At 41.9% G+C, this 26944-nt stretch overlaps 1 protein-coding gene across 2 annotated transcripts in view; it reads left to right on the top strand.

Moving 5' to 3' along the window:
* The window catches only part of LOC144696350 (tetraspanin-8-like), a 31756-nt gene extending 23851 nt beyond the window's left edge, over window positions 1-7905 (top strand). For both annotated transcript variants that reach the window (XM_078567569.1, XM_078567568.1), the window contains exons 6-8: window positions 2333-2467; window positions 6257-6340; window positions 6425-7905. In XM_078567569.1, the coding sequence (XP_078423695.1) occupies window positions 2333-2467; window positions 6257-6340; window positions 6425-6478 (273 nt within the window). In that variant the 3' untranslated portion in view covers window positions 6479-7905. The remainder of the gene's footprint in view (window positions 1-2332; window positions 2468-6256; window positions 6341-6424) is intronic.
* The last annotated feature ends 19039 nt before the right edge of the window (window positions 7906-26944 follow it).

Raw genomic sequence — 26944 nt, 5'->3', positions numbered from 1 at the left:
ATATACCAGAAGTTTTACATTAATGCAGAATCAGGTTCAATTTATTCTGTTTGCTGCACATTACTTTGCAGATTAGCCAAAGTGGAACTTGGCATGTGTGCTGGTTATGCTTTACTTTTGTATTCATTCATATGAGGGATGTTGGTGGTATGAAACAGAAATCTTCCTATGTCAAGTACGCAGTCATCTGGTATAGTACATTTGAGATGGAGTAAAGCTCCTGTACTCTGGCACAAAATTAGACGTCTCTCCTGCAACCCAGCCAAGTCCCACTATTGCATTAATGTAACCTTACTTTTCCATTTTCCGCCCTGTAACAGCCAACCTATGGTTCCTGAGTGCAAACTTCCAATTTAGTTGCTTTTTTCCCATGCCCACTAGAAACTGGATTGAGACTATGGAAATTAAATTTACATCAAGACTCTCTCAGCTGGTAGACAGGGAATACTTTCATCCCAATAGTTGGAATTGAACCCAGGCCTTCTAATCCACTATGTCATCAAGTTTCTCCAGGTTATCTTTTTTGAATGTGGTGAAGAGCCAAATGACATTCAGTTCTCAACTAAGAAAAGCTTTTGACCTTAATTTTTAAGCTTTACCACCTGGAAATATTTTTTTAAAAAATCACTAAGGACAAATTGAATTACATACTACAGTTGGTGTTGAACTATGTGAGACTACAACAATAACTTACATTTATAATAGCATGTTAACATTGTAAGACACCTCAAAAGCTCTTCAGACTACCAACTCAAATTCCAGATTTTCATTCAAGTGACTTCGGTCTAAATTTGTTAATTTTTTTTTTTTGCATTGTCGCAAAGTGGTGGGAGTATGACTGGCCTACTAAATATAATTCTATTCATAACAGAAGTGCCTATCCATGACTTATCTTTGGCAGAATTCCACATTGTGTTAGAAATGAATAATGATTTTGCATGCACAATACATGACTTTTACAACTGATGAGATTATTAATCTAAGCTGGGCCCCTGAAAAGGGAATCGAGTATGTTAAGCCACTCTTCCACCAAATTGTTTTAATTGTTTCCACTAAATTGATCAGTCTGGAGTCACATGTAGGCCAGACCAGGTAAAGAGGGTTACTGAACCTTTTACAACAATAGTTTCACGGTCACCATTAGACTTTTAATTCGAGATTTTCATTGAACTCAAATCTGCCATGGTGAGATTCGAACCCATATCTCCAGAGCATTACCCTGGGTGTCTGGATTACTAATCCAGTGACAATACCACCACACCATTGTCTCCCCTGAAGCACTAAATCCAAGTTGTGACTTTGTGATTTGGTAAGACACAGGTGGGAAGCAAATGTGATTTTTTTTTTTCACAGTTAACCAAATGACATGGTAGAGGTCAGCAGTGGGTGCACTTGCAGGATCAGTATGGTCCTACCAATCTCTCACAGCTTTTTTAGAGGATGATTTTCAGTCTTTGAGTGAGGTGCATCACTGGATAAGTTAACAGGCTTCTACTGACACTTTTGAATTCAATTTGTACAAATAAAAAGTCAGAGAAGAAACCCTTAAGAGTCACATATGCTTGAAAACATAGTCTTAGCTTGTCAATAATGTCCAGCAGTTGAGGCTTGTAATAAGTTTGAATTGTGCATTCTCAGGAGATGGAAAAAAATGCCCATTTTGCACAATTACCTTGACATTGTTTCAAACTCACTATCTGTAATCCGTAACATCTCATTAACACATAACAGCCAAGGCGTTAATTCTTGATAAACATGTCCGTATGTGTACTCAAACCGTATGTGGTTTAATGAGTTTTTGAAGTGTTCTTGTGCATCAGAATATGAACAGACTCCATAGCTGAGCAAACTTGAGGGCAGCTTCTGGAGCCTTGATAGTACTTGGACAATTAAAATTATCTGTGATCATTTGCTTTTGATTCTTTAGTTATAATAAGAATGCCACCCATCTCCCAATGTAATGGCACCAAACAATTGATATTAACAGGAGCAATTTGGCCCATTGTCATTGCTTTCTGTTCACAGTCTTTCATTCTCTGCTTCAAATATTCATCTACTTATCCCTTAAATGATGCAACTGCTTCCGATGACAAAGCATTCCATTTTTGATGATGAGCCAGAGGCTTAACATGTTTACATATTAATTATTCATGTGCTCTGCAAACAGTTCATTTGCTTAAAGGTACACTGCGTCCAAAGCACATTTGTAAACCCAGAGAAGAGTTATGTAAAATAAAAATATTCTTGGACCTTTTCTCAAACACCTAAACAATAGGTTAGTAGTTGTAAAAATAAAACAGATTGTAACTTTTTTTCTTCTCCTTGACTAAAGCTAAAGTGTTGCGGTCTTTTCGATGGCTATAAGGACTGGAAAAGTCCTGTTCCATCATCCTGCGACTGTATAGCTGATCCGCCTGATCCGACACTGTGTGTGACAATAGAAGCTGGCAAATCCGTTTGGAGTCAGGTACCTTGTTGTTAAAATGACAAATAAAAATGAAACTAGCTTCAATTTTTTGCTTCTGATTTTGAAATTACCAAGTTTCTTCTACACCGCGAATGGCATCATCATTACGTTTTAAACAAGGATTCATGTTTTTAAATCATTTAAGATAACTGTGTTTGCAAAACTTTCAAAACTACCTTTGCATGACCTGTCATTGGAAGGTTGGCAGTAATGTTGAAATATATGTAATCTTGATCAATTTTATATAAACGGATCAGATTCCTGCATTTCAGAATGGTGGTTAGAATGTTAGCTTTTCATTGCGTATGATGTGATTAGACTCCAGTAAAAAAAAAAAGGTTGCATAGGTATAATTCTTGGCCAGACCCTCAAGTTGTTGGTAAGATCTGGTTAGGAACAAATAGCATTTTGTTTAAAGTAGAAAAAGTTTAAGATTTAAGACACTTACTCAGCAAAGAAAGACACAAGATTCCACGGATTCTGATCAAAAAAAAAAAAAATTTTATTATGCAAGATCAGAAGGATAAAATAATTTACAATATCTTTCTTATACTTCAACATTCAGGGTAAGAATGAGGTAATGTGAATTAACAACAAGCCACAATAAATGGCAGATGTGACACAGACAGTACATGGATTTCTCAGCAATCCACCCAGATGTTAGTAACACTAAGTCAACCAATCTCGCTGAAACTTCAGCTGTCTACAAAGGTTTCCAAGCTTCACCTTCAAAGATCTTGAATTCTCTTCAAAAGTCGCTCCAACTCAGATGGCTTCAAGGATGGCCCACCTTGCAGGGTTTCAATCGCACCTTCCAAGATTCCATTCCCCTGGATTCCCAAGTCTACACTCAATCACCAACTCATAAGCACAATTTCAGCTCTTCGGCCATGCCAAGCAGGACACTACTGCTCCAAAGCGATACCTTAGCCCCAACGGCCCACAGCAGGGCATCACCAACCTTCAGCTGCCTCCCTGGATCTTCAGGGCTTCTCGAGCCCCCTTCGACTACCAGGGCTCCTCCCGAGCCCACTTCTTCACTTAAAGTCTGCTCTCGGCAGCCCTTTCTCAAATCGGAGCCTGTTTCTCTGCTCCTTTCTTTTCTCTTAACTTAGTTGGGACCTGTCCCTATCCCTTACATGGGGCGCTTCTTAGGACCTATCCCCTTTCTCTGTTCCCTGCTTGGGGCACTTGCTGGCTATAGCGCTCCGCTGCCGGTTATCTGAACCAGGTTTTTGCACCATCTTTTTCGAGTTCACAAGCGCACTGGGTCCCAAAGAACGTAAAAGATGCAGAACTCTGTGTGCAGCCCCCTTGAGGTCTGTCGGGAGTTGAATTCTAGACCTCTGAGCTCAACAGTAGGTTAAGTTTGGGTTTGGTAACAGCAGGTTAAAGTAGAAGGGTGGCTATTTCTGGGGCTCCGTACTACATTGCACACAGAAGGTGTGCTGGAAGAACTGAAAAACTGTGGGTGCATTGCCCACGTTTATCCCTCCATTACTCACCACCACCTCCTCAAGGGCAATAAATGCTGGCCTAGCCAGCGACGCCCACATCCCGTAAAAGAATACATTTTTCAAAAAATACTGATAATGGTTGAAAATTCTGCCCAAAACATACAGGTCAAGGTTGGATGATCATGCTGATGTCTGGAGAAATTGAGGCATCTGGCTGACTGGGGAGTGAGGAGTATTTGCACTGAGACACCTTCAAGAGGATTTTCCCCTCGGCGATTTGGGGGCGGGGCCCGCTCGCTGAGGGGAAAATGACACGGGACGACGTGGGGAGGAACCCCCGACGTCATCCCGATCCATTTAAATCTTCAGGAAAGCGGGCAGACAGCGAAATCAGCTGCTTGCCCACTGACCTGTCAATGGCCAATTAAGGCCATTGACAGGATAATTCACCTTGTTAAAGACCCTGCCCGTCCAAGCTTAAGGCTGGCGGGCAGGCCAGGAGCCCCAGTGGGCTCCAGATTATTCATGAAACTTCATCCACTGGCGGGATGAAGTTTCATGTCCATTTTTAAAAAATTTAATAAACTAAGTGTTTCATATCACAGCGATGTAAGAAGGCACATGACCCAGATCGAGGGTCAGTGTGGTGTTGAGTAGCGATGTGTTGAGACCTAGACATAGCTCCTCGCTTGTACCCTTTACTGTACATATGGATATAATTACAAGACCTAGACATAGCTCCTCATTTGTACCCTGTACTGTATATATGGATATAGTTACAAGTAGTTAATGAAGACTTGCTGTTAACATTCAGAAGACTACAAATACTTCTTTAAGAGAGATGTTCTGTAATGAGCACCATCCCAACAATGTCCTCTCCATGTTTTGAAATTAGACCCTACAAACCAAAGTCTAGGTTATTAATACGTATCAAAAAGAGCACTGATTTGAATACTGACTCTTGGGAGACACCAATGTTTGTTTTCTTCAGACTGGAGAGAAGTAATCATTCACCTCTACTCTTTGCTTTCTGTCTCTTAGCCAATTTTGTATTCATGCTGCCACTGCCCCTTTTAATCCCATATGAACTTTAGTTTTGTTAACAAGTCTGTTATGTGGTACTTTATTAAGTGTATCTTAAGTCTCTCTGCAACATCAACTGCACCACCCTCATCAATCCTCTCTGCTACTTCTTCAAATAACTCAACCAAGTTAGCCAATCATGATTACCTTAAAAAATCTGAAGGGAGGAAACACAGCAGCCATTTTTTATATAGCAAACAATAATGAAATAAATTACCAGATAATCTGTCTTAATGATATCATTTGAAGGATAAATTTTGGCCAAGGTGCCAGGAGAACTCCCCTGCTCTTCTTTGAATAGTGCCCATGAGATTTTTTTTTTTACTTTCAGCAGAGAGGACAGATGGGACCTATGTTTAATCTGAGACTGTACTTCCAACCCCCTTAGTATTAAACTGAAATGTGGCCTGTTATTTGCACAAACCTTTAATGCTTGAACCAATGACCTTCAGGTTGTGAGGTGAGAGTGCTATCACTGAGCCAAGGCTGATGTTAAAGCCAGATGAAGTGAAAATGCTTGAAAGCATCAAATCTCCCAAGTGCCTTATCCAATTCTGACACTAAAGGGGAGCCTGTGGGAAGAAGGTGTTGTGCTAATGCCACGTTCTTGGCTAAGCAGAAGTGGAGGTAATGTGAGTGTTTTGAGTTTGTGCAGAGTGAAAGATTAAACATTCCTCTTAGTATGCAATGTTCTATATAGAAGTAAAGGCCTGGGGAAATTAAAGCAGTGCTTTCAGCCTTAGGTTTCAAGGATCTAGGAAAACAAAATGAATTCACCTTTTGAAAGAAGGAACTGAAAAATTGCACCAGCACTGGGAAAAACTCATTTCTCAGGTAATCTTTGAGGTGTAAAGTTTAACCGGCGGGTGCACGTAGAACATTTTGATTAAAGCTGGGGATAAAACATTTGAGGATGGAGGTGACTGACAATGAGAAGATGTCTCTCTAATGCCACAATGCCATGATCACTTAAAGAGGAAGGGTTTTCTTTTCCCCAGCGATGCTTCTGTCATAACATGTTTGTTTCAAGATTATTACTTGGAATTATCTGCAGTGTGTTCTCCCGATGTTTGCGTACCATAGTTTCAATGGAAGATGAGCGGAAGTGCCTTAGAAACAGTGTAAGCAGGCGATCGAGGAACAGCTATAGAATTTCTATCCCTAATATCTAATGTGCTAATCCATAATGTTGCTATTGGCTGATTTAATTCCATACTTAACATTTATAATTTTTGTGTTCCACCTCTAGTCCTGTGTCTCAACCTTGGTTGACGTTTTGAAGGCAAATCTTGTTACCATCATTGGCGTTGCCTTTGGGCTGGCAGTCATTGAGGTAAAACAGCTTTGTGAATTCTTTGCCATTTAAATAGGGACATCTAGTCATTTTCTGTTATTAATTCCGCTTTGTTCTCTCTAGATTTTTGGATTGGCCTTCTCTATGACCCTGTACTGCCAAATCAAGAGCAAGTGAGGAGGAGGATTTTCTGCAGTCAGTGCACTGTTTCACTAGATACACTTGATCTTTGGCATATAAATCATTCCTGTGCTTAATTTGTAGTTTTTAAATTCAGATTAATTTGATTCAAATCTTGAATGTAACTCAGCCATTAGTGCTCCTCAATGTATCCTGTTGGTTTATTGCAAGTGCATGTGCAGGTGGATCCTGCTGTTTTGTAAAGTGGTGTTGCAGTTCAGTATTGGGTTATTCACTTTGAAAAACTTGCATGCTGACCAAATGTGAAGAGATTTTCTCGGGTCAGGATTTTCATCTGTCATCACGGCTTTGAAAACCCAATTTTCTTCGCAGTGTTGAATTCTCCCACAGCAATGATGTTGTCCTGAGTCAAAAAAAAATTTACTGGTTTTGATCAAAAGATGGGGACTGTTACACTGAGGATCCGGGGTGGGGGGGGCTGTGGAATCGGTCTGTGTCAGATGTGTGAAATAGACTCCTAACAGTTTGCAGCCTGTCTTGCGTGGAAAAGAAAAGCAAATAAAGTGGGGTGTGAAGCTGGCTGTAAATTAATTGTTTTGCATTAATGGCACAGCACAATTAAATCCTCACTGATTCTAGAGAACCAGGCTGTGCTTCAGTTCACTGATGTATAGAGCTGAATAAATAGTGGCCTGAATTTTGCAGTAAGAACGACTCATTGCTCACTATTAAGTAAGTTGGACAGCAGCTTCCAGGGCCCCCACACGTGCAGTTTAAATACAGAAATCGGAAAGCTGCTGCCTGAGTTGCCTTGCTTCTTCACAAGCTTTGCTATAAAGAGTATCTCACTGAGAGACTCAGTATTCACATACACAAAGGGTGTGAAATTATGGTTCTGACCCACTAAGTATGCCAGAAAAGTTAACTTGTATATTCAAGTGCAAGTGAATTTTTAATGGCTCAGTTAAGTATAAATTACTGCCAGACAACCTCTCTGGCACTGAAAATTTACTTCAGGAAAAGGAGTCTCATTGCTTCAGATTTACTTTGTTTAATATTTTCAGCAGAATTTCTTGCAAAACTTTGTTCAAAACAAAATTTCTACTTGTATTCAGTTGACAGGGATAAATTTGCTATTTAGGGTCACCAGAGTGCAAATGGCGTCTGAGCCCTTTTTGATCTCTCGAAATAGAAAACAGACCCCCACTTGATGATAAACCACAGACAATCACAACTGAATTTGTACCGTTGGGAGTATTTTTTCATAGTTTTAACGTTTTATCGGACAAGCTTTAAATGGAAACAACCATGTTTTGCAAAAGTGGAGTATTTTCGGAAAGGTGCCTACTTTGTAATCGCTTTTAAGACTAAGCAGAAGGGAAAACTTTTTCCAAGCTTTCTGTGGCATTTCTATGGCTGTTGCCTGTGGATGTGATGTGATAATAAATGAGCCAAAGTTTAAAGGATTTTATTTTCTTCAAAATAATCAAACAGATGTGTAAATTACTGGAATTAGTTAATATTCCCTCTATCTCTCTCTCTATCTCTCTCTCTCTATCTCTCTCTCTCTATATCTCTCTCTCTCACTATCTCTCTCTCTCTCTCTCTATCTATCTATCTATCTATCTATCTCTCTCTCTCTCTCTCTCTATCTCTATCTCTCTCTCTCTCTCTGAACATGGGTTTGGGGTTAAAAATCTACAGCCTGTTTAGTAGAGCTGTGCTAAGTGGCCCTTAAATAAGGCTGAGACTTGGGGAGGCTGACTCTGGACTTGCATCAGTTATTCCTTTTGATTTTTTTTTAAAGGACCCGACCCATTCTATCCTTCCCTTTCAAAGCTAGTGCTATGGGAGAGGGTGGGGTTGTGTAGCATCAGTTGTCCTGTCCTCATGCAATTTTACTTTATGGTCGTATATCGCGCAAACTCTTGAATAGGGACAAGGCCGCCACTTTTGGTCCTGCAGAGTGCCCGGCCTACCTCAAATATACACCAGAAGGGTAAGGCATCTCAAAAATTGAGCTACAGGTGAGGCTAGCCATTTCACACTGTTACTATGCAGTAGCAAAATGAATGGTATCCTCCAGTAACAGGATGCTGCTGTCAAACCAAATGATGTTCGGCCTACCACACAAATGAGTAATGTGGTGTGAGAATTTCTGTGCTGGTGTGATGCCACGTAAGTAGGTTGTACATCCCAATGACTGGTGGATCATAACTAACAGGGTCTTCCTTTGGCTGTAGGCAACTGGCAGAGTACTGGCTGTACACAACCAGCCCATGCTTACAAATCTCAGAACATAAGTGTTCAACATTAGATGTGATTACACAATTGAACAGCACTTGCTGAACAATCCCAAGTGTGCAAAGAATTATAGCCCCAAGCATGCTAAGAATTACACTAAGAGCCAGTTTGAGATTGAGTTCAACTTACAATGGGGCTGACTTACCCTTGCTAGAAGCTTCATATGTTCATATGTCGGGTCTTGTCTTCTGCAAACAGAGAATGTGTCCAGGCATTGCACATCTTTCAATTAAACAAAAGCCTGGGGATAACTATTCCCTGGTGCATTCTCCATGGCACTGCCTTGACCAGAGTCCACTTGCCAACCAATCAGTCACCCTTTTCTCATGCAGTAAAAATTGTTCCTTTTGATATTTGGTATTCTTGAGCACGTCCTGATGAGTGCAAGATGAAAAGCTTTGAAGCATGTTTTTTCTTCAGCAAAACCGTCATTTGACAGATCTGAACTCAAGATAGAGTTGCATCAATTTATTACAAATGAGGGAGAAATGATTCAAATGGTAAACTTTTCATGCAGCAGAGGAACAAAAATATTTAAAAGCACAATTACAGCTTGGGGGGTAAATGGTCAAAAATTATTTTCCTGGTTGATGAATTAATAAACATTTTGGATTAATTTTAGAGAATAAAGTTATTAAAACATGCAATGCATTCATGCAAATGGTTATTGAAGCTTAAGCTGATTTTGATGTTAGATTTGGGGGTGGGGGGAATGTAGAAAAATATGGGGAAAGGTGTAGGTAAATGAGAGTAAAATAAACATGATTGATCTAAGCACAAGGGAAAATTACTTTCTTTGTGCTGATTCATTGCCAGGGAGCATTTTTATTCTCAATTATGTCTTGAATTCATGAATGTGAAGATTTTTATTGTAATCTGCAAGGGGGAGTGGGTTGCAAAGTAGCACTTATGAAAGTTAGCACAATGAATAAAAATTAATGGAAGCCTTGACTGCACTGCAGTCCTTAACTAGATTTTAAAGTTTTTACCTTTACGTCTGTGTGTGTGTGTTTTTGTTTTTTTATTTGAGTTCCTTTTTCTCTAAACCAATCACCATCCAGTCTTATGGCACAAAGTGAGTTTTCTTCTTTAATGTTTCACAATTTGCAAAGCAGTGCCTGGTACAATGATCTCCTTCATTAACATAATGACAATTAAGATAGAGGAACATCTAACCACACAATGGGCAAATATTTGCCTTTATTTGTCAGCCTTTTGAAATATTGCCAATTTTATGAGCCACAGTTGCACTACAGTTGGGCACAATGCTAGGACCAGTTTTACAATGCGCAGTTTTACAACATGCTGCACATCAAGTGCTTTATGTTTCAAGGTTCCTGCAGCCACTGAGCAATTTGTGGTTTTGTTTATTTAAACAAGTAGTGATAATTTAATTAGTCGTAAACAACCCACACATGACCTGTTTTTATATGAACTATCAAAGAACCATTTTTTTTACTGTTTTTGATAATCAATGTTATCCTGTTTGATGGTTGCTCCTACTATATAAATAGAATACATGCACATTGGGGAGTTATATGCCAGCGATGGTAATGTTGCATTGTTATCATCTAAAAATCACCATCTTGGGTCATCTACATTTTTATATGAATATATAAATGTTTGGAGTTAACACTTAAAAAAAAAAAATGAAGGGAAAGATAGGAGGCAAATTCCATAGATCATAAGTCGACCTTTGAAGCTTCAAAAAATCTTTCTAAAAATAGGGTCGATTTGTACACCAAGTATAAAATGTGAATCGTTAGTGGGGGTGGGCATTGTTTTGAAATGTGAAAAAAGACAATGCCAGTAATTCGAATTAAATCACATTTTATTTAATTAAATAATTCTACAAAGATTGTTTGAGCGATTTGTTTTTGAAAACAAATAAAATCATTGGCTGAGACTTTCCGGTCCTGTCATGACGGGACCTGCTGTGGGAGTCCATTGACTTCCAGCGAGACCGGATAATCCCGACAGCGGGTGGGGGCAGGAAGATCCTGCCTAGTGTCTATGGCATCCGACGCAAAGGGTTTGTCGAATTCATCATTAGTCACTTTGCCTTTGGCATTATCATAAGGTTCCCACTCTGGATCAGATGTGGCACTTCTGGTTTCAGAATCAACCCTTCAAAAAAAAAAATCATCTTCCTTTCCATTCATTGCATTAAATATTCATTTTTTAAAACAATCTGATAGTTTGCATTAATAATTTTCCATGATTTGATGCCCAAACTACAAAAAGCATCAAGTGGAGCGGCATGCATATTTCCACTCTTCGTTAAGATCTTTTCTTCTCCATCCACCATCCACTTATTCCATTCAGAGTAAACATGATCCTTGAATGGCTTGTTGAGGCACACCCTACAGATGATAGTGCCTCCCCCACCTCACCCACAATATAACTGCATTTTGGGCATTATTTCTTTGCTGGTGCCTCTTGATTGCACCGGTTACATGGGATTTGAATATGTCCCACACTAATAATCTGCATTCTTTGCGTAGGCCACCGGGATGCCTATCCCACACATTATCAATGCACAACTTAACTCTGACCTCATCCATTCAATTGTTGTCATGGATGTACAGAAAACCTCCTGCCAGGAACTTGTTTTTCAATATGGTTTTATGTTTGAAAATTACCAAAGGCATTAATTTTGTTACATCAGCCATCCAGCCAAATACCACAGTGAATCTCGTCTTCTCATATCCCATGGTTTTCACTAGAACTGTTTTCGAACCTTTCTATTCCAAACTTTGGTTGCTTGGCATGTTGAAACTTATGGGTGATTCGTCCATGTTGTCGATGTGATAAAATGGATACTTGTGTTTTTGTCACTGTCTGATGATGAAACACTGGAAATTTGGAATTTTGGCATTGAGACTTTTTAAATTATTTGTTGATGGGATGTGGGCTTCACTAGCAAGGCCAGCATTTATTACCCATTCCCAATTGTCCTTCACTGAAGAGTCAACCACGTCGTGGGTCTGGAGCCGCATGTAGGCCGGACCAGGTAAGGATGGCAGATTTCCTTCCCTAAAAGTCATTAGTGAACCGGATGGGTTTTTACGACAATCAATGATAGTTTCATGGTTACCATTACAGAGACTAGCTTTATAATTCTAGGTTTATTAATTGAATTCAAATTCCACCAGCTGCTGTTGTCACTGAGCAGTCTTGGTCTTCTGCTGTAACAGTAGGCATACTTGTTGCATAAAGAGGTTACATCAGCTAGATGTTCTTCTGAAATCTGCTGGACTCGAGGTTTGATTTGGCCCACTTAAGTGTGTACATACGCATTGCATTTCTAGTGATAATGTATCCATTCTGATGACTTTCAAGGACCCATTTCCATACATGCTTCTCAAGATAAAATCAGGATAGCGCTAGGTCCCTGTTCTCATGACACTTTTGGTCTTGGGCAGCTTCAAGGCAGATTCCTTCTTCCACTTTTGCTCCAGTTTTTTGCTAACACTGAATTCCTTCGCTGCAGCACAGTTATCTGACGAGCTAGCAAATGTTACAACTTTAAGCTCAAAACCAGCTTCATTTTTTGCAAGAGGACCCATTCCCGCTCATTGGTCGCCAAGTGCAGTCTGCTCTGTGTGGGTATCTTAAGCTCCTGTGCATCACCTTAGCAACATTTGATCAACAACCTGCTTGATCCCATATAAGGTAAGTATAACGCTAAACATGTTCTCTGAGCTGAAAAATTGAGGCCGACTCCTCATGTGAGTATAACCCTAAACGTGCATTATTTTGGCTGAAAAATGGGGGGGGTGGTGGGTTAGCTTATACAGAGTATAGGCCTAAACATCCATTTTGGTGCTGACAAAATAGGGTCATATTTGCCGGGTTGACTTATACACTGCGATCCAGATATGTGAAAATGGTTTTCAAAGCTGAAGAGTTAGTATTTGAGAAAGATGCAGTGAGTTAAATGACCTCCACTTGTAATTTCTATCATTCTAAGTGATGATACCTCTATGAACTGTAACCTAACACACCTCATTTTATCATCTTTATTAAAAGACAAAACCTAGTGTTATGACCCAGCAGTTTGTAAAGCTGAGTTATTTAAAATCCCAGAGGGAAACTTTAAACAACTGTCATAACCTATATTTTAAGTGGTATGTTTGAGATGCAGCTCTAAATTCAGGAATCAGACCGTCAGTTCTCAAGAGGTTTTATATTAAACTAAATGAAACATTTTATTAAGTTACAACACATTAAACACATATACATGACTAAAAATTATTACTATCATAACTTTTAACAAATTCCCAAACTAATCTCCATTAAGGCAACAACACCCATAGACTTAACCAGACACCACGCAGAGCATTTTCACCTTATGAATTCAAAATTAAGTTCCTTTCACTTTGGTTCCTGTGGTGGCAGTTGTAGGCTTACAGTTGCTTTGATCTTACATTGCCTCTGCCCTGCATACTCAAAACTGCTGTCTGTTCTACCCAACACAGCTCATTGAATGTAAATTCTCATTGTATCACCAGCCCCTTTGAACTCCGTCTCGTCTAAGAATAAAACCCCTTTTGTAGTACCAATTTCATTAGTAATATAAACATATTGCTTGGTCTCTGCTGGCTAGGTGTCAGAATTTACTCACCTTCTTGAATGCTCTATTCAACAAAATGCAAATGTACCTCTACTTCTCTGGTTACATCTCAAAACTAGTGTACATCGAAGCACCCAGACTAGCTGGCTTTAATCCAATTAAGACACACCCACAGACTAACCCTCTTTTTAAAAAAAATTTCCAATAACAGTATATACATTAATAGCTTCATGACACCTAGACAATTATGAAATCAATGCCACTCAAAATCAATAAGTATTGTCTTTATACTTGATATCTACTCTGAGTACCTTCAAAAATGGACCAACTGACCACTCCTTGAGAAACTTGCTTATTTAGTGTATTAAGCAATCCTATCATTTGTGCAGAGATTGCCTTAAATAACCTGAAAATCAAACACTTAATTGTCCAAATTTATTTGGAACCTGGATAGAAAATCTCTTGCTAGAAAAAGCATTTTAGTCTCCAGTAAATCAACTTTGTGGACTTAGTGATCCAGATAAATATTGGTTAAAGTGTCTACTAAATCTAAAGTCAAAGATCTCTGATCATTGTGATTTTTGGCATTTAGATCAGATCTGTAACCATGTAAGTGGAGACCAACTGTGACTCTGGCTTCCATTTTCAGCAACAACTCATTTGTTGATATGACTGAAAGAAAACTTTGTGTGTGTGTGTGGTTGTGGGCATCTACATGACACAAATGTGTAGAGAGACTTCCCATTACCCAGCCCTATCAGTTTAAAGAGGGTAAAAGCTTAATCAGCTGTCATTAGTAACTAATGTGCATTTGAACCAATATCCCCGAGGTAAACCATAGCTTTGTTCCCATTAAATTAATTGAATTTATGAATGGGCACACAAATCATTTGTTACTCAGCACGATGAAAAATAGGGAGCAACAAACCAAAAACACTGAATTAGATTCATTTGATGCCATATTCTGTTGAAGTGGCTGGAGAATTGACCATGAAGGTTGCTGCTTGCAACTCTAATCCAAAATTGATATTTTTTCCCCATGTCATACTTAAAAGAAAACAATTCACAGGATCTCAGGGACTCTAGCGAGGGCAGCGTTTATTGCCCTTAAGAAAATGCTGGTAAGCCATCTTCTTGAGCCACTATTTTGTTTGTTTGGCATAATTGAGTGGCTTGCGAGGCTGTTTTCAAGTTAATCACATTTCTGTGATTCCAGACTGGGTAAGGGCAGTAGAGTTCATTCCCTAAGTGAAGCAGAAGGGTTTTATAGCAATCTGATAGTTACTGATACCGGGTCTTTTATTACAGGTTTATTTAATTAACTGAATTTAACTTCCCCCATCTGTCCTGTTGGGATTTGAACTCATGAGCCAGATCATCAGACAAGGCCTCTATATTCCTAGTCCAATAGCACAACCACAATGCTACCAATCCCCAAGCTAAAGGATATTGATAAAAGATTAAACTAATAATATATAATGGCCTGGACCTTCCTAGCAGCGGCAATGATTGTTGGATTGCGGCTCTGTCCGTAATTCCTCCCGACTGGATGCTACTGCGCATTTCTTGCTGGGCCTTCCGAGCCTGGCTTTGTCAGAAATGCACAGCCACATTCTTCAGAGAACTCCATGGATCGCAGTAGAGTTGGAGGAAGACTGAACATACGGTACTGGATGCCGTATGATAAATTTAAATATCCAGTTTGAATGTTATTTTTTTTAATTCATTCATGGGATCTAGAGGCCAGCATTTATTGCCATTCCCCAACTGCCCTTGTTCAAGGGGCATTTAAGAGTCAACCACATTGCCGTGGATCTGGAGTCACATGTAGGCCAGACCAGGTAAAGACAGCGGATTTCCCTCCCAGATGGGCGTTTACAGCAATCTGCAGATTTTTATTGAATTCAAATTCCACCAGCTGCCATGGATGGGATTCGAATCCGGGTCTTCACAGCATTAACCTGGGTCTCTGGATCGCTAGTCCAGCGATAATACCACCATGCCATCGCCTCCCCTTAGTGAATGGGTGAGTGCATGAATGAATGGGTAAGTAGGTATGTGGCAAGGGGATGAGTGGGTGAGGTGGGTAAAGGAGTAGGGGGATGTGGGGGAGGTGAGTGAATGGATAAGTGGGTAGGGGAGAGGTGGATAAGAGGGGAGGGGAGAGGTGGGTAAGTGGAGAGGTGACTGAGATGGGTAGCAGGTAGGTGAGTGAGGTGGGTAGGTGGATAAGTGTGTAAGGGTATGTGGGTGAGGCGGGTAAGTGGGTAGGGGGTGAGGTGATAAGTGAGTAGGGCAGTAGGTGCATTAGATGCGTAAGTGGCTAGGGGGCAGATGGATGAGGAGGGTAACTGGGTGAGATGGATAAGTAGGTAAATGGGTAGGGGCTAGGTGGGTGAAGTGGGCAGGTAGGTGAAGTGGGTATTTGGATAGGGGTAGATGGGTGAGGAGGATAACTGGGTGAGATGGATAAGTGGGTAAATGGGTAGGGGCTAGGTGGGTGAAGTGGGTAGGTGGGTAATTGAGTGGGGTAGGTGGGTGAAGTGAGTAAATGTCTCGGTGAGTGAGGTGGGCAGGTGAATGAGGTGGGTTACTGGGTAGGTGGGCAAGGTGGGTAAATGTCTCGGTGAGTCAGGTGGGTAGGTGGATGATGTGGTTAGGTGGGTAGGGGGTGAGATGAGTAAATGGGTAAATTGGTAGGGGAAGGTGGGTAGGTGGTAAGTGGGTAGATGGGTGGGGTAGATGGGTGAGGTGGATAGTCAGGTCAGGGGGTAGTCAGGTTCTCAAGGCGATAGTCACGTCGGGGGTAGTCGGGTGGTTGGGGGGTGTAGCCAGGTTCTCAAGGAGATAATCGCATCAGGAGGTAGTTGGGGCTGGTCATGTCCTGTGGTCGGGGGGGTAGTCAGGTTGGATCGGGAGGGTGGTCACAGTGAGTCGAGGTCACGGGTAGTCAGGTGGTTGGGGAGGGTAGCCAGGGAATCAGGGGGTTAGTCGGGTGGGGGAATAGTCGGGGATCGGTGGGGGTTGTGGGGGCGGGGTGGAGGTGTGCAGTGGTCATGGGATAGTTGGGATGTTGGTGGGAGTGGAGTTATTGAGGAGTCAGTTGTGTAGTTACCCAGGAATTAGACTAGGTTTTAAACTGTCTAAAATTCCCTGGGTAACTATTCAGGTAAGTGCATCAGAACCGCCTAAGGTCTCTGACTTTAGCTTTCTTGGCAAATCCCATGTAGGTCCGCACGTCAGGATTTCCGTAGGGTCTTTCCATCCAGTTTCCAACGATCCAGACACTGCAAGTAAATGAGATGTGTGAAAAAATTATCTCACTGAGAGGATGGTTGGAGCCTGGAACAAACTTCCTGGAAGGTTGGTGGAGGCAGGGTCGATCGAGGTATTCAAAAGGGAATTGGATTGCTACCTGAAAAGAGAGAATGTGCAAGGTTACAGGGATAAGACAGGGGAGTGGGGCTAGGTGGAATGCTCTTTCAGAAAGCCAGTGCAGATTCGATGGGCTGAATGGCCTTCTTCTGCACTGTAAAGATACTGTGATTTGACCCATTAGTTTCTATTAATCTGATTTATTCATTATGGGAAAAATTTTCCCCCCGTTGGGGGAGAAGTGCGTGAGCGAGTGCGCCCCCGATCAGCGCCCCCAATCGGGGGCCCGCCGCCATTTTATGTGGGCGAGCCAATTAAGGTCCGCCCAGCGTGACGTCTGCCAGGAAGCGCTATGTGCTTCCTTTGCGGGCAGGGGGGATTCCCTCAGCCAGGAGTGTGCTCTTTCGCACATGCACACCAAAGAGCACACAGATCTCCCTAAGGCTAAGTGCTGCCTCAGGGAGATCGGCTCTGATTTAAAACTTTGAATAAAGATTAGAAAAAAATTTCCCTGCCAATGTCCCCTCATGTGATGCTGTCACATGAGTTGGGACATGTCCATAACTTTTATTGTAAAATATTCTGCATTTTTTAAATCGCTCATGAAACCTCATTCCGCCCATGGATGAGGTTTCATGTTTTTTCATAAGCCCGCCTGGGCTCCCTGCCTGCCCACCAGCCTTAGGGTTGGACGGGCAGGTCCATTAATGAGTTCAATTGGTTTTTTAATGGCCTTAATAGGCTGTTGACAGGTCGGCAGGCGCGCATCCGACTTGGATGCGTGCCCGCCAAACTGACAATCTAAGTGATGCAGGGTGGCGTCAGGATGCACACCCAACATCACCCCGCGTTATTTTATACATCAGCGAGCGGGCCCCGCCCCCGCTCGCCGACCGGAAGTTGCTCGCCTATATTGCGTATTTATTGCACAACTAAATGCATTTAACGGAATTAAGTCAATCAAATATATAACTTTTGAAACTGATTGGGAATGAGCAATTAGACAGCAGCCAAAAAAAAAGTGAACAGAATGTAAAAAGATTTAATGTTAACGCTGTATTGCTGTTAGGCTGAACATAGCTTGAGTACCATGTGCAGTTTTAGCTACCATCACAGAAGGGAAATGTTCAAATCAATCATGTCTTGTGTGTTCTGCTGGAAGACAGGTCCTTGGCTTGTTGTCTGCCGATGCTTCACCCTGAGCTGTTTTCAAATCAGTGAGGCAGTGCAAAGAAGATTCACTAGCTGATAATGGGTGACAAGATTCCGTTATGGGGAAGGATTGGTGAAACTCAAGCTAATTAGCTTTGAAAGGAGGTAACTGATCGGGGCCTTAAAAGAATGTACAAGACATTAAGTGGCATTGATCAAGTAAAGCTAGAGAATTACTTCAAGCTATTACCAGGATACTGGCATAGGGTAACAAAAATGAATTAGGACAGTTATCAGAAATAACTTCTTCGCACACAGAACAATTAACATATAGATGGGCTAAATGGTCTCCTTCAGCTGTGCTGAACTTGTTATATCATGAAAATGTTGACATTGTATCCATGGATACAATCAGTGCTGCTTTGAGTGTGAATGTTGAAAGCTACATGACATTCTACTGCAGCATGGCCAGGACTTTTAGGACAGCGGAGGTTTCCCATCCCGCTATCCAAAGAGTCAATGGGGAACATATCCCCTTCGACATTGCCTGACCTGCAGCCATTTCACGCTCCAAAGAACGTTAATTGATTGCAGGCGAGACTTCTGCCCCTCACTCAGGAGGAAGTCCTGTCTCAGAGAGCTGGTGACCAATCCGATTAACCGGCAGCTCTCCAGTCCCTGTAGCGCCAGAAGCTGCAGTGGACAGGACTGGGACTGCATGCAGTCACTGGAGCCTAAATCCCGGGATTCCAGGAAAAGGTAGGCTTTGGGGGTCTCGGGGCACGGTGAGTAGGGGAAGCCTTGGGGTGTGGACAGTGGGGGGTTGGGGTGTTGGGGGAGAGGCCGGGGGTGGGTGGGGGGAGATCCCATGGTTACTGGACCTTAAGGGGTGAGTGCCCGAAGTTATGGAGGTCAGGGTGGGTGGGAACCCAGCAGGAAGACCATCTGTGCTATTTCACACTCACCACCCTCCTCCCCCCTCGCCTATAAACCCACTGGCGGGGGAGTGTAAAATTCAGGCCCATGTTTCATAAAAGTCAACTTTCCAGGAACTGGGTTCTTAGTTTTTGGACTGCAAGTTATAAATATTTAGATGTTGCTGTTCCCGCAGTAGCCAGTTTCTTGATGGAAGATTATGTTCTTTAAAACATAACATTCAGATTATTTACATCAATATTTGAGAATGTGATTTAAAAGCTGGGGGATGAAATTAGTTTTAAAAAAAAGTAAAGTTGGAGTGGGAAGGGGAAACAAAATTCCTTTCTGACTATCAGCGTGGCTTGGTGTTGGCCCTGTTCCAATTCCTGGGACAGATCATTGAGAATAAAGCATGAAGGTCAAATTGTCGTTAATGGTGCTTCCTTGCTGTCCAGGACCTTCTGACAAAGTGACACCTTATTGCTTCAAGAAGTGGCAGACTATCGACCCTCTAATCAGGCTAAGCCAAAGCTTGCTGATACCGATGATGCTACTTTCCATCAGCTATTAATCACTTTGGGAACGGATTGCTTGGAAATACCGCAATACAGGGAAGCATTACATTGCTTCACTTAAGCCCACATGATGCAACTTTGCAGATGCATGATGCTCTGAAGAAGAGTCATACGGACTCGAAACATTAACTCTGTCTTTCTCTCCACAGATACTGTTAGACCTGCTGAGTTTTTCCAGCATTTTCTGTTTCTGTTTCAACTTTTATGCTGTTGCGGTGGTGGGGCTGGTGACATTCTTAGCAGATGACAGCAGCTTGCCAGCTTCATCTCTTCTAACATCAAGACAGAAGGGGGCCAGGACTGAGAAAAGTTGGGACGGAAACCTAAATTAACCAGATCCTGTCATAACATTGTGAACGCAGACCCTACATTCCAAAGAAGAGTCATATTGGACTCGAAATGTTAACTCTGTTTCTCTCTCCACAGATGCTGCCAGGCCTGTTGAGATTTTCCCGCATTTTCTGTTTTCATTTAACATTTTAAGTCAATCTTGTAAAAATACACAATAAAGTTTATCAACAGCAGAGAATAAAATTCATAGATTTCGTGAATGTCTTTTTCTAGCACCTGTGGTTTAAGTATAATGAATTCTGAAGCTTCTACACCTTAAAATAATCTTCATGGTTAGCACTGCTCTAAGTGCAAGTCATAACCCGTACATATCACATTAAGATACAGTAAATGATTAGTGTGGTGTTGGATTTCTCTGTTGCTAAATTATATCATCCACATAGATGTAAACAGAGCATGTGTTTTAATCTGTCAAGGTGACAAAAGAATTAAGTGTAGGGTTTGTCCTGAATACGTGTCAATTGATGGATAATTTTGTTGGTATATAATTAGTTGAGAGGACTCAGTTTACGCAATATTTCTGCCCATGCACAAGGAAGGGTTATTAATTAACACATGGAGGTGGCTGTCCTTCTCTGGTATTGCCTGGGAAATTGGATTGTATGTATACATAAAAAAACATGCTAGGCAACACAAAGGGCAGTCACCATAGCGGCTCCCTTCAAACACTCTCCCATTTCCAAATACTGTAAAGAGCTCTGTGGGGGTAAGGCCTGTAACAAATTGATTTTCTCTGTGGGCAGGTCAGTTTAAATTTAAGTTGATAAAAATACATTGGTGTGACTAGAATCTCTGTAGTTGTTAAGCCAGGTGGCTGGTAACTGGATAGCAATGGTCCATGGTAAACATTTAGAATGCTATTTAGAGCCTTTTGCATAATGTGCTTCCAGTAATAAGTTACTTAATGAAACATAAAAGGAACTGATGCAAAGTACATGGCTCAAAACCAGAAAATGGCCCATTTGATCTTAATTTGATATAAACCATATTTCAGGCGATTTGTGCCATATGTGAAAAGACACTGTCAAATGTTTACAAAACTACTTACCTCTGGCATCAGTCTGCTTATGCTAAAATTGCCTAACAAAATAATGGCCCGGATCTTGTGGTAGTATTGGTGGCAAAACTGTCAGCGTTCATTGTCATTGCTTCTCTGAAACTGACAACAACATGCGCGGTTAAACGTGGAAATCCATAAGTTGCTATCAATGGTTCTACATTTTGCCAGAAATTATGCTGTGAAATCCCAACAGATTGCAAACAAGTAAGAATCACTGAACTGATGAGAACTTGACCTTTTACACTTAGTCGTGCAATAAAAACCCCTGAAAAAATTACACCTTGTGTTTTTGGATTTTTAATGGCATACTAAGTTCATAATTATTGATGAACAGCCTCACTGGCTTTGAAAACCTAATTTTATATTTGTGGTGCAACAAATTTCTCCATTATAAAACTTAGATTTTTAATTATATTTTAGTAGTTTGTTTATGCTATTTCAGCTTTTACCTTAATCCCATGTGTATGTCCTAGTCATTTATTTCATGTGCTGTAACATATTAAAAAGTGAAGGGTAAAGATAATCAGTGCATTTTACTTCATGGTTTTCTGTCTGTGAGAGTACTTCAGTGTGATTGGCTGCTTATCCTGCTTGATGACAACACTGCTGCTGGATGTCTGAAGTTCCCTTTGACTTATGGGTAATTAATGTTGAAAGCAGCTAAACATCTTAAGTTAATGGCAGGTCATTAAAGTCTGCAAAGGCCTCACAGAGTGAGCAGCATGACAGAAACAAAAAATCCATGTTTCACCAATACACTGTAAGAGACAGGAGATCCCATATGCTAGATCATCAGTCAGTAAAGGTTGCACGAGGACACGGGCGACTATGCCATAGTGAGGTTTAACTATAGATTAAGAATCAAGATCTGACATAAGTGAGTTAGGCTAGCTTGTTAAGTAGAGAACTGCCTGGAGTGGCAGTTATGTGTCAATCACCTGAAAGCAGCTGGTTCAAGTGGTGTTAATGGCTGTAGCAGGAAGTTAAATTAGCTAGTGACTCATCAGAGGGTCTATAAATGAGACAGCCTTTTCAAACCGAATGGTCAGTAAGGGACGCACAAGGAGACAGGCAATTATGCCGGAGTGAGATGGAGACCAAGTGAGTAGCAAATTAGGCTCATGTGGGAATTCGGTGCACTGGGGAAAGAGGTGTGTTACGCATAGGAATTATTCTAAGTTGGGAACAGGAGCAGCTGAGCAGAAATGGACCTGGGTGTAAACTTCACCTTCGGAGTTGAGTTTGAAAAAAAAACTGGACAGAGACATCACAGGAAAGCTGTAAGTTCATTGGTTGGTAAGAAACTGCTGTTAGGGGGTGTCTTTAAATAGCTGTAAATTAGAAAAGCACATTATTTTTAAAGAAGTAGCTACTTGGATTTGAGTATGAAACCCTAAGAATAAGGGGCAGTCAGGGACAGTAAGGTAAAGTAATATAAGTAAATCAAAGTAAAATAAAGCTAACGCAAGGGAAGTAAAGTTAAGACATGGCAGGGCAGCTTAGTCATGTGGAATGCGTATCCTGTAATATGTGGGAAGTCATGGACACTACTGGTGACCTAGATGACCACATGTGCAGGAAGTTCTGCCAGCTGCAGAAACTTGAGCTCTGGGTTTTGGAGCTTCAGCAGTAGCTGGAGTCACTGTGGCACATCCGCAAGGCTGAGAGCTATGTGGATAACACATTCAGACAGGTGGTCACACCATAGGTTAGGAGCATGTAGGCAGAAAAAGGATGGGTGACCGCCAGGCAGTCCAAGAGAATGAGGCAGATAGTGCAGGACTCCTGTGCCCCTCTCGCTAATCAATTTTCCATTTTGGGTACTGATGAGGGCATTTGTTCCTCAGAGGAGTGCAGTCTGAGCCAAGTTTGTGGCACCATGAGTGGCTTGGCTGTACAGGAGGGGAGGAAGAGCAATAGTGATAGGGGATTAATTAGGATAACAGACAGGCCTTTTTGCAGCTGTAGCCGTGACTCCAGATGGTACATTGTCTCCCTGGTGCTGGGGTCAAGGATGTCACTGAGCAGCTACAAGACATTCTTCTGGAGGATGAACAGCCAGAGGTCCTGGTCCACAATGGTACCAATGACTTAGGTAGGAAGGGGGATGTGATCCTGCAGACTGAATTTAAGGAACTAGGTAGAAAATTAGCAAGCAGGACCTCAAAAGTAGTAATGTCTGGATTACTACCAGTGCCACGTGCAAGTGAGTAGAGAAATAGGAGGATAAGGCAGATGAATGCATGGCTGGAAAGAAGGTGCAGGATTGAGGGCTTTAGATTCCTGGGACACTGGGACTGGCTCTGGAGGAGATGGCACCTGTACAAGCCGGACGTGTTACGTAAACAGATCCAGGACTGAGTTCCTTGCGGGGCATTTTGCTAGTGCTGTTGGGGGGGGGGCTTTAAACTAACTCTGCAGGGGTGTGGGAACCTGGAGGGAATATTAGAGAGTAATACCAAGGTGCACAAAATACTGGGAGAGACAGATAGCACTAGAATAGAGAATAATAAGTTAATAGGCGGAGTCAGAGTAGGGGAGAAAGTAATGAAGCCTAAACCAGGGTTATATTACATCTATGTACATGCACGGAGTATGGTAAATAAGATTGATGAGTTACAGGTGCAGATTGCCATGAGAAATTATGATGTTGTGGCGATAACAGAGACCTGGTTCAAGGAAGGGCAGGACAGGGTGTTACATATTCCTGGGTACAAGGTGTTCAGGAAAAATAGGGCAGAAAGAAAAGGAGAAGGGGTGACTGTATTGGTTAAAGAGATTATTGCCATGCTGGAGAAAGGTGATGCCCCAGAGGGTTCAAGGACAGAACCAATTTGGCTAGAGTTAAGCAACAAAAATGGAGCAATTGCTCAATGTAGTCTATAGGCCACCAATTAATGGGAAAGATGTAGAAGAACAAATCTGCAGGGAAATTGCAGAGAGTTGCAAACATTATAGAGTAGTTATAACGGGGGACTTTAATTACCCGAATATAGACTGGGACAGTGTTGGTGTAAAAGGTAGAAAGGGGCAAGAGTTCTTAGAGTGTGTTCAGGAGAATTTTCTACAGCAGTATGTGTCCAGTCCAACAAGAAAGGAGGCACTGCTAGTCCTGGTTCTTGGAAATGAGGTGGGCCAAGCAGATCAAGGGTGAGTGGGGAACATTTAGGAGACAGTGATCATTGTATCATACGGTATAGGATGATGGTAGGAAAGGACAATGGACAATCCCGAGGAAGAATTATTAACTGGCGGAGAAGGGACTTCAATGGGGCATGAACAGAGCTGGGCCGGATTAACTGGAACCAAAGGTTGGCAGGGAAATCTGTAGCTGAACAATGGGCTACCTTCAAGGAAGAAATGGTTTGGGCACAATCAAGGTATATTCCCTCAAAAGGGAAAGGTAGGGCAAACAAATCCTGAGCTCGCTAGATGAAAAAGGAAATAGAAATTAAGATAAAGAAGAAAAACTGTGCTTATACTGGGTGTCAGGTAGAAAGGTTTGTGATGCAGAGTGACACAAACAGCATAGGTTCACATCCTGTACCGGCTGAGGTCATCCATGACCTTCTCAACCTCACCCCCTCACCTGAGGTGTGGTGACCCTCAGGTTAAACTCACCACCAATCATGTCTCTCTGATGACAGAGCAGCCTATGGTCCACTGGGACTACGGTGACTTTCATTTATCACTTCACAATTGAGAACCAAGCCAGATACAGAATTTTCAGAGTAGAGGTGAAGAAGTAAATAGGAGAAGCGAAGAGGGGTTTTGAGAAAAGACTGGCAGCCAACATAAAGGAGAATCACAAAGTCTTCTATAGGCACATAAATAGTAAAAGGATGGCAAAAGGAGGAGTAGGGCCAATTAGGGACCAAAAAGAGGATTTACACATGGAGGCAGAGAGCATGGCTGAGGTGTTAAATGAATACTTTGTATCTGTTTTACCCAGGCCATGGTGATGAAGGAGGAAACTGTCACCAGAAGGGTTCAAAATTGATAAGGAGGAGGTATTGTATAAACTGTCGGTACTTAAAGTTGACAAGGCACTTGGATGAGATGCATCCCAGGATATTGAAGGAAGTGAGAGTGGAAATTGCAGGGGCACTGGCCATAATCTTTCAGTCTTCCCCAGACTCAGAGGAGGTGCTTGAGGACTGGAGAATTACAAACATTCTGCCCTTGTTCAAAAAAGTAAGGATAAGCTCAGCAATTACAGACTAGTCAGTTTAACTTCAGCGATGGGGAAGCTTCTAGAAACAATTATTCGGGATAGATTTAATAGTCAGATGGTAAAATTAGGAAGAGCCAGCATGGATTTCTTAAGGGAAAATTGTGTTTAATTAACTTGCTGGAGTTTTTTGACGGCATAACAGGGAGGGTTGATGAGAGTGATGCTGTCTGTTATGGCAAACTGTGAAGAAACTGTAGAACTTAAAAAAGGAAATAGACAAGTTGGTGGAGTGGGCAGATAGGTGGCAGATAAAGTTCAATGCAGAGAAATGTGAGGTGATTCATTTTGGTAGGAAGAACATAGAGACACAATATAAAATAAGGGGTACAATTCTAAAGGATGTGCAGGAGAAAAGGGACCTGGGTGTATATGAGCATAAGTCATTAAAGGTGGCAGGACAGGTGGAGAGAGCAGTTAATAAAGCACATAGTACCCTAGGCTTTATTAATAGGGGCATAGAGTACAAGAGCAAGGAGGTTATGCTGAACTTGTATAGGACACTAGTTAGACCTCACCTAGAATATTGTGTACAGTTCTGGGCACCACACTTTAGGAAGGATGTGAACGCATTGGAGAGAGTGGAGAAAAGGTTTACAAAAATGGTTCCAGGGATGAGAAACTTCTGTTATGAAGACAGATTGGAGAAGTTGGGACTGTTATCCTCGGACAGGAGAAGGTTAAGAGGAGATTTGATAGAGGTGTTCTAAATCAGGAGGTGGGCTGGACAGAGTAGATAAGGAGAAACTGTTCCTGCTCATCATGGGATCAAGAATGGAAGGGCACAGACTTAAAGTGATTTGCAAAAGAAGCAAGTGTGATGTGAGAAATTTTTTTTTCACACAACGAGTGGTTCGGGTCTGGAATGCACTGCCTGCAAGTGTGGTGGAGGCAGGTTCAATCGAGATATTCAAGATGATTATTTAAATAGAAACAATGTGCAAGGTTATGGGGAAAAGGTAGCAGAATGGCATTGAGTCATAATGCTCATTCGGAGAGCTGGCGCAGACACGATGGGCCAAATGACCTCCTTCTGCGCAGTAACAATTCTGTGCTTCTGATACCAGAACGCCATTAGTCATTCTTCTCCACCCCAGTTAGATATATTTAAAATAAAGACTTGCACCCCCAGTGGTTCAGTTTTTAAAACATTCAAGTCACAAGGTCCTCAGTTTGAGCTCCAGTCTATTCTCAGTTAGGTAATCCAACTCAAAATGTCAGTTAAAGTGCTGGGTTAACTACATTTGACAAAACAAGGTCTATGTAGGGCCAGAGAATAGTTCTTAAAGAAGCTGCTGGGGTCACCAAAAATACAATTTTAAGAAAACATTCTTACCTGAATGTGGAGTTGGAAGGAGCAGGAGTGGTCTTCCCATAACCTCTGAGTGCCAAGGAAATATGTACCCCCACAGCTTGGCTCAATCCTGATAATTACCCCCACCCTCTTTTCCTTATCCCTCTCTCTGTTGGTTGTCTCCTCCATCCTGATTTCTTCCCCTCTGCTGCCCAAATATTTTTCCCTCACATCTCCCAATCTCTTCCCCCACCCCAATCCTTTCCCACCTGCAAGCCCTTTCTACCGCTGCTCCCAACCTTTATCTCTCGCCTCCTTCCCCAACCTCTCTCTCCCTTGATCTTTCTCTCCCTCCATTCTCTCCCTTGATTTCTGTCTCTGTTTCCCCCTTTCCCAGGCCTCCCTATCCCCCTGACCTCTCCCTCTCTCTCCCTCCACTGACCACTTTCCCCTCTGATGTCTCTCTCTCTCTCTCCCCTTTCCCTCAGCCTCTTTCTTCCCCTGACCCCTCTCCCTCTCCCTCTCCCCCTCTCCAGCCTCTCTCTTCCCCCTTACCTTTCGCTCTCTTCCTCCTCTCCTCTGACCTTTCTCCCCTCTCTTCCCCAACTCCTACTCACCTCCCCAGTATCTTTCTCCCCTCCTCCCTCGACCTCTCCTCACCCTCTG

Source organism: Cetorhinus maximus, chromosome 22 (assembly GCF_964194155.1).
Source record: "Cetorhinus maximus chromosome 22, sCetMax3.hap1.1, whole genome shotgun sequence".
Classification (NCBI taxonomy): Eukaryota; Metazoa; Chordata; class Chondrichthyes; order Lamniformes; family Cetorhinidae; genus Cetorhinus; species Cetorhinus maximus.
This window is presented reverse-complemented; position numbering and strand designations above follow the sequence as displayed.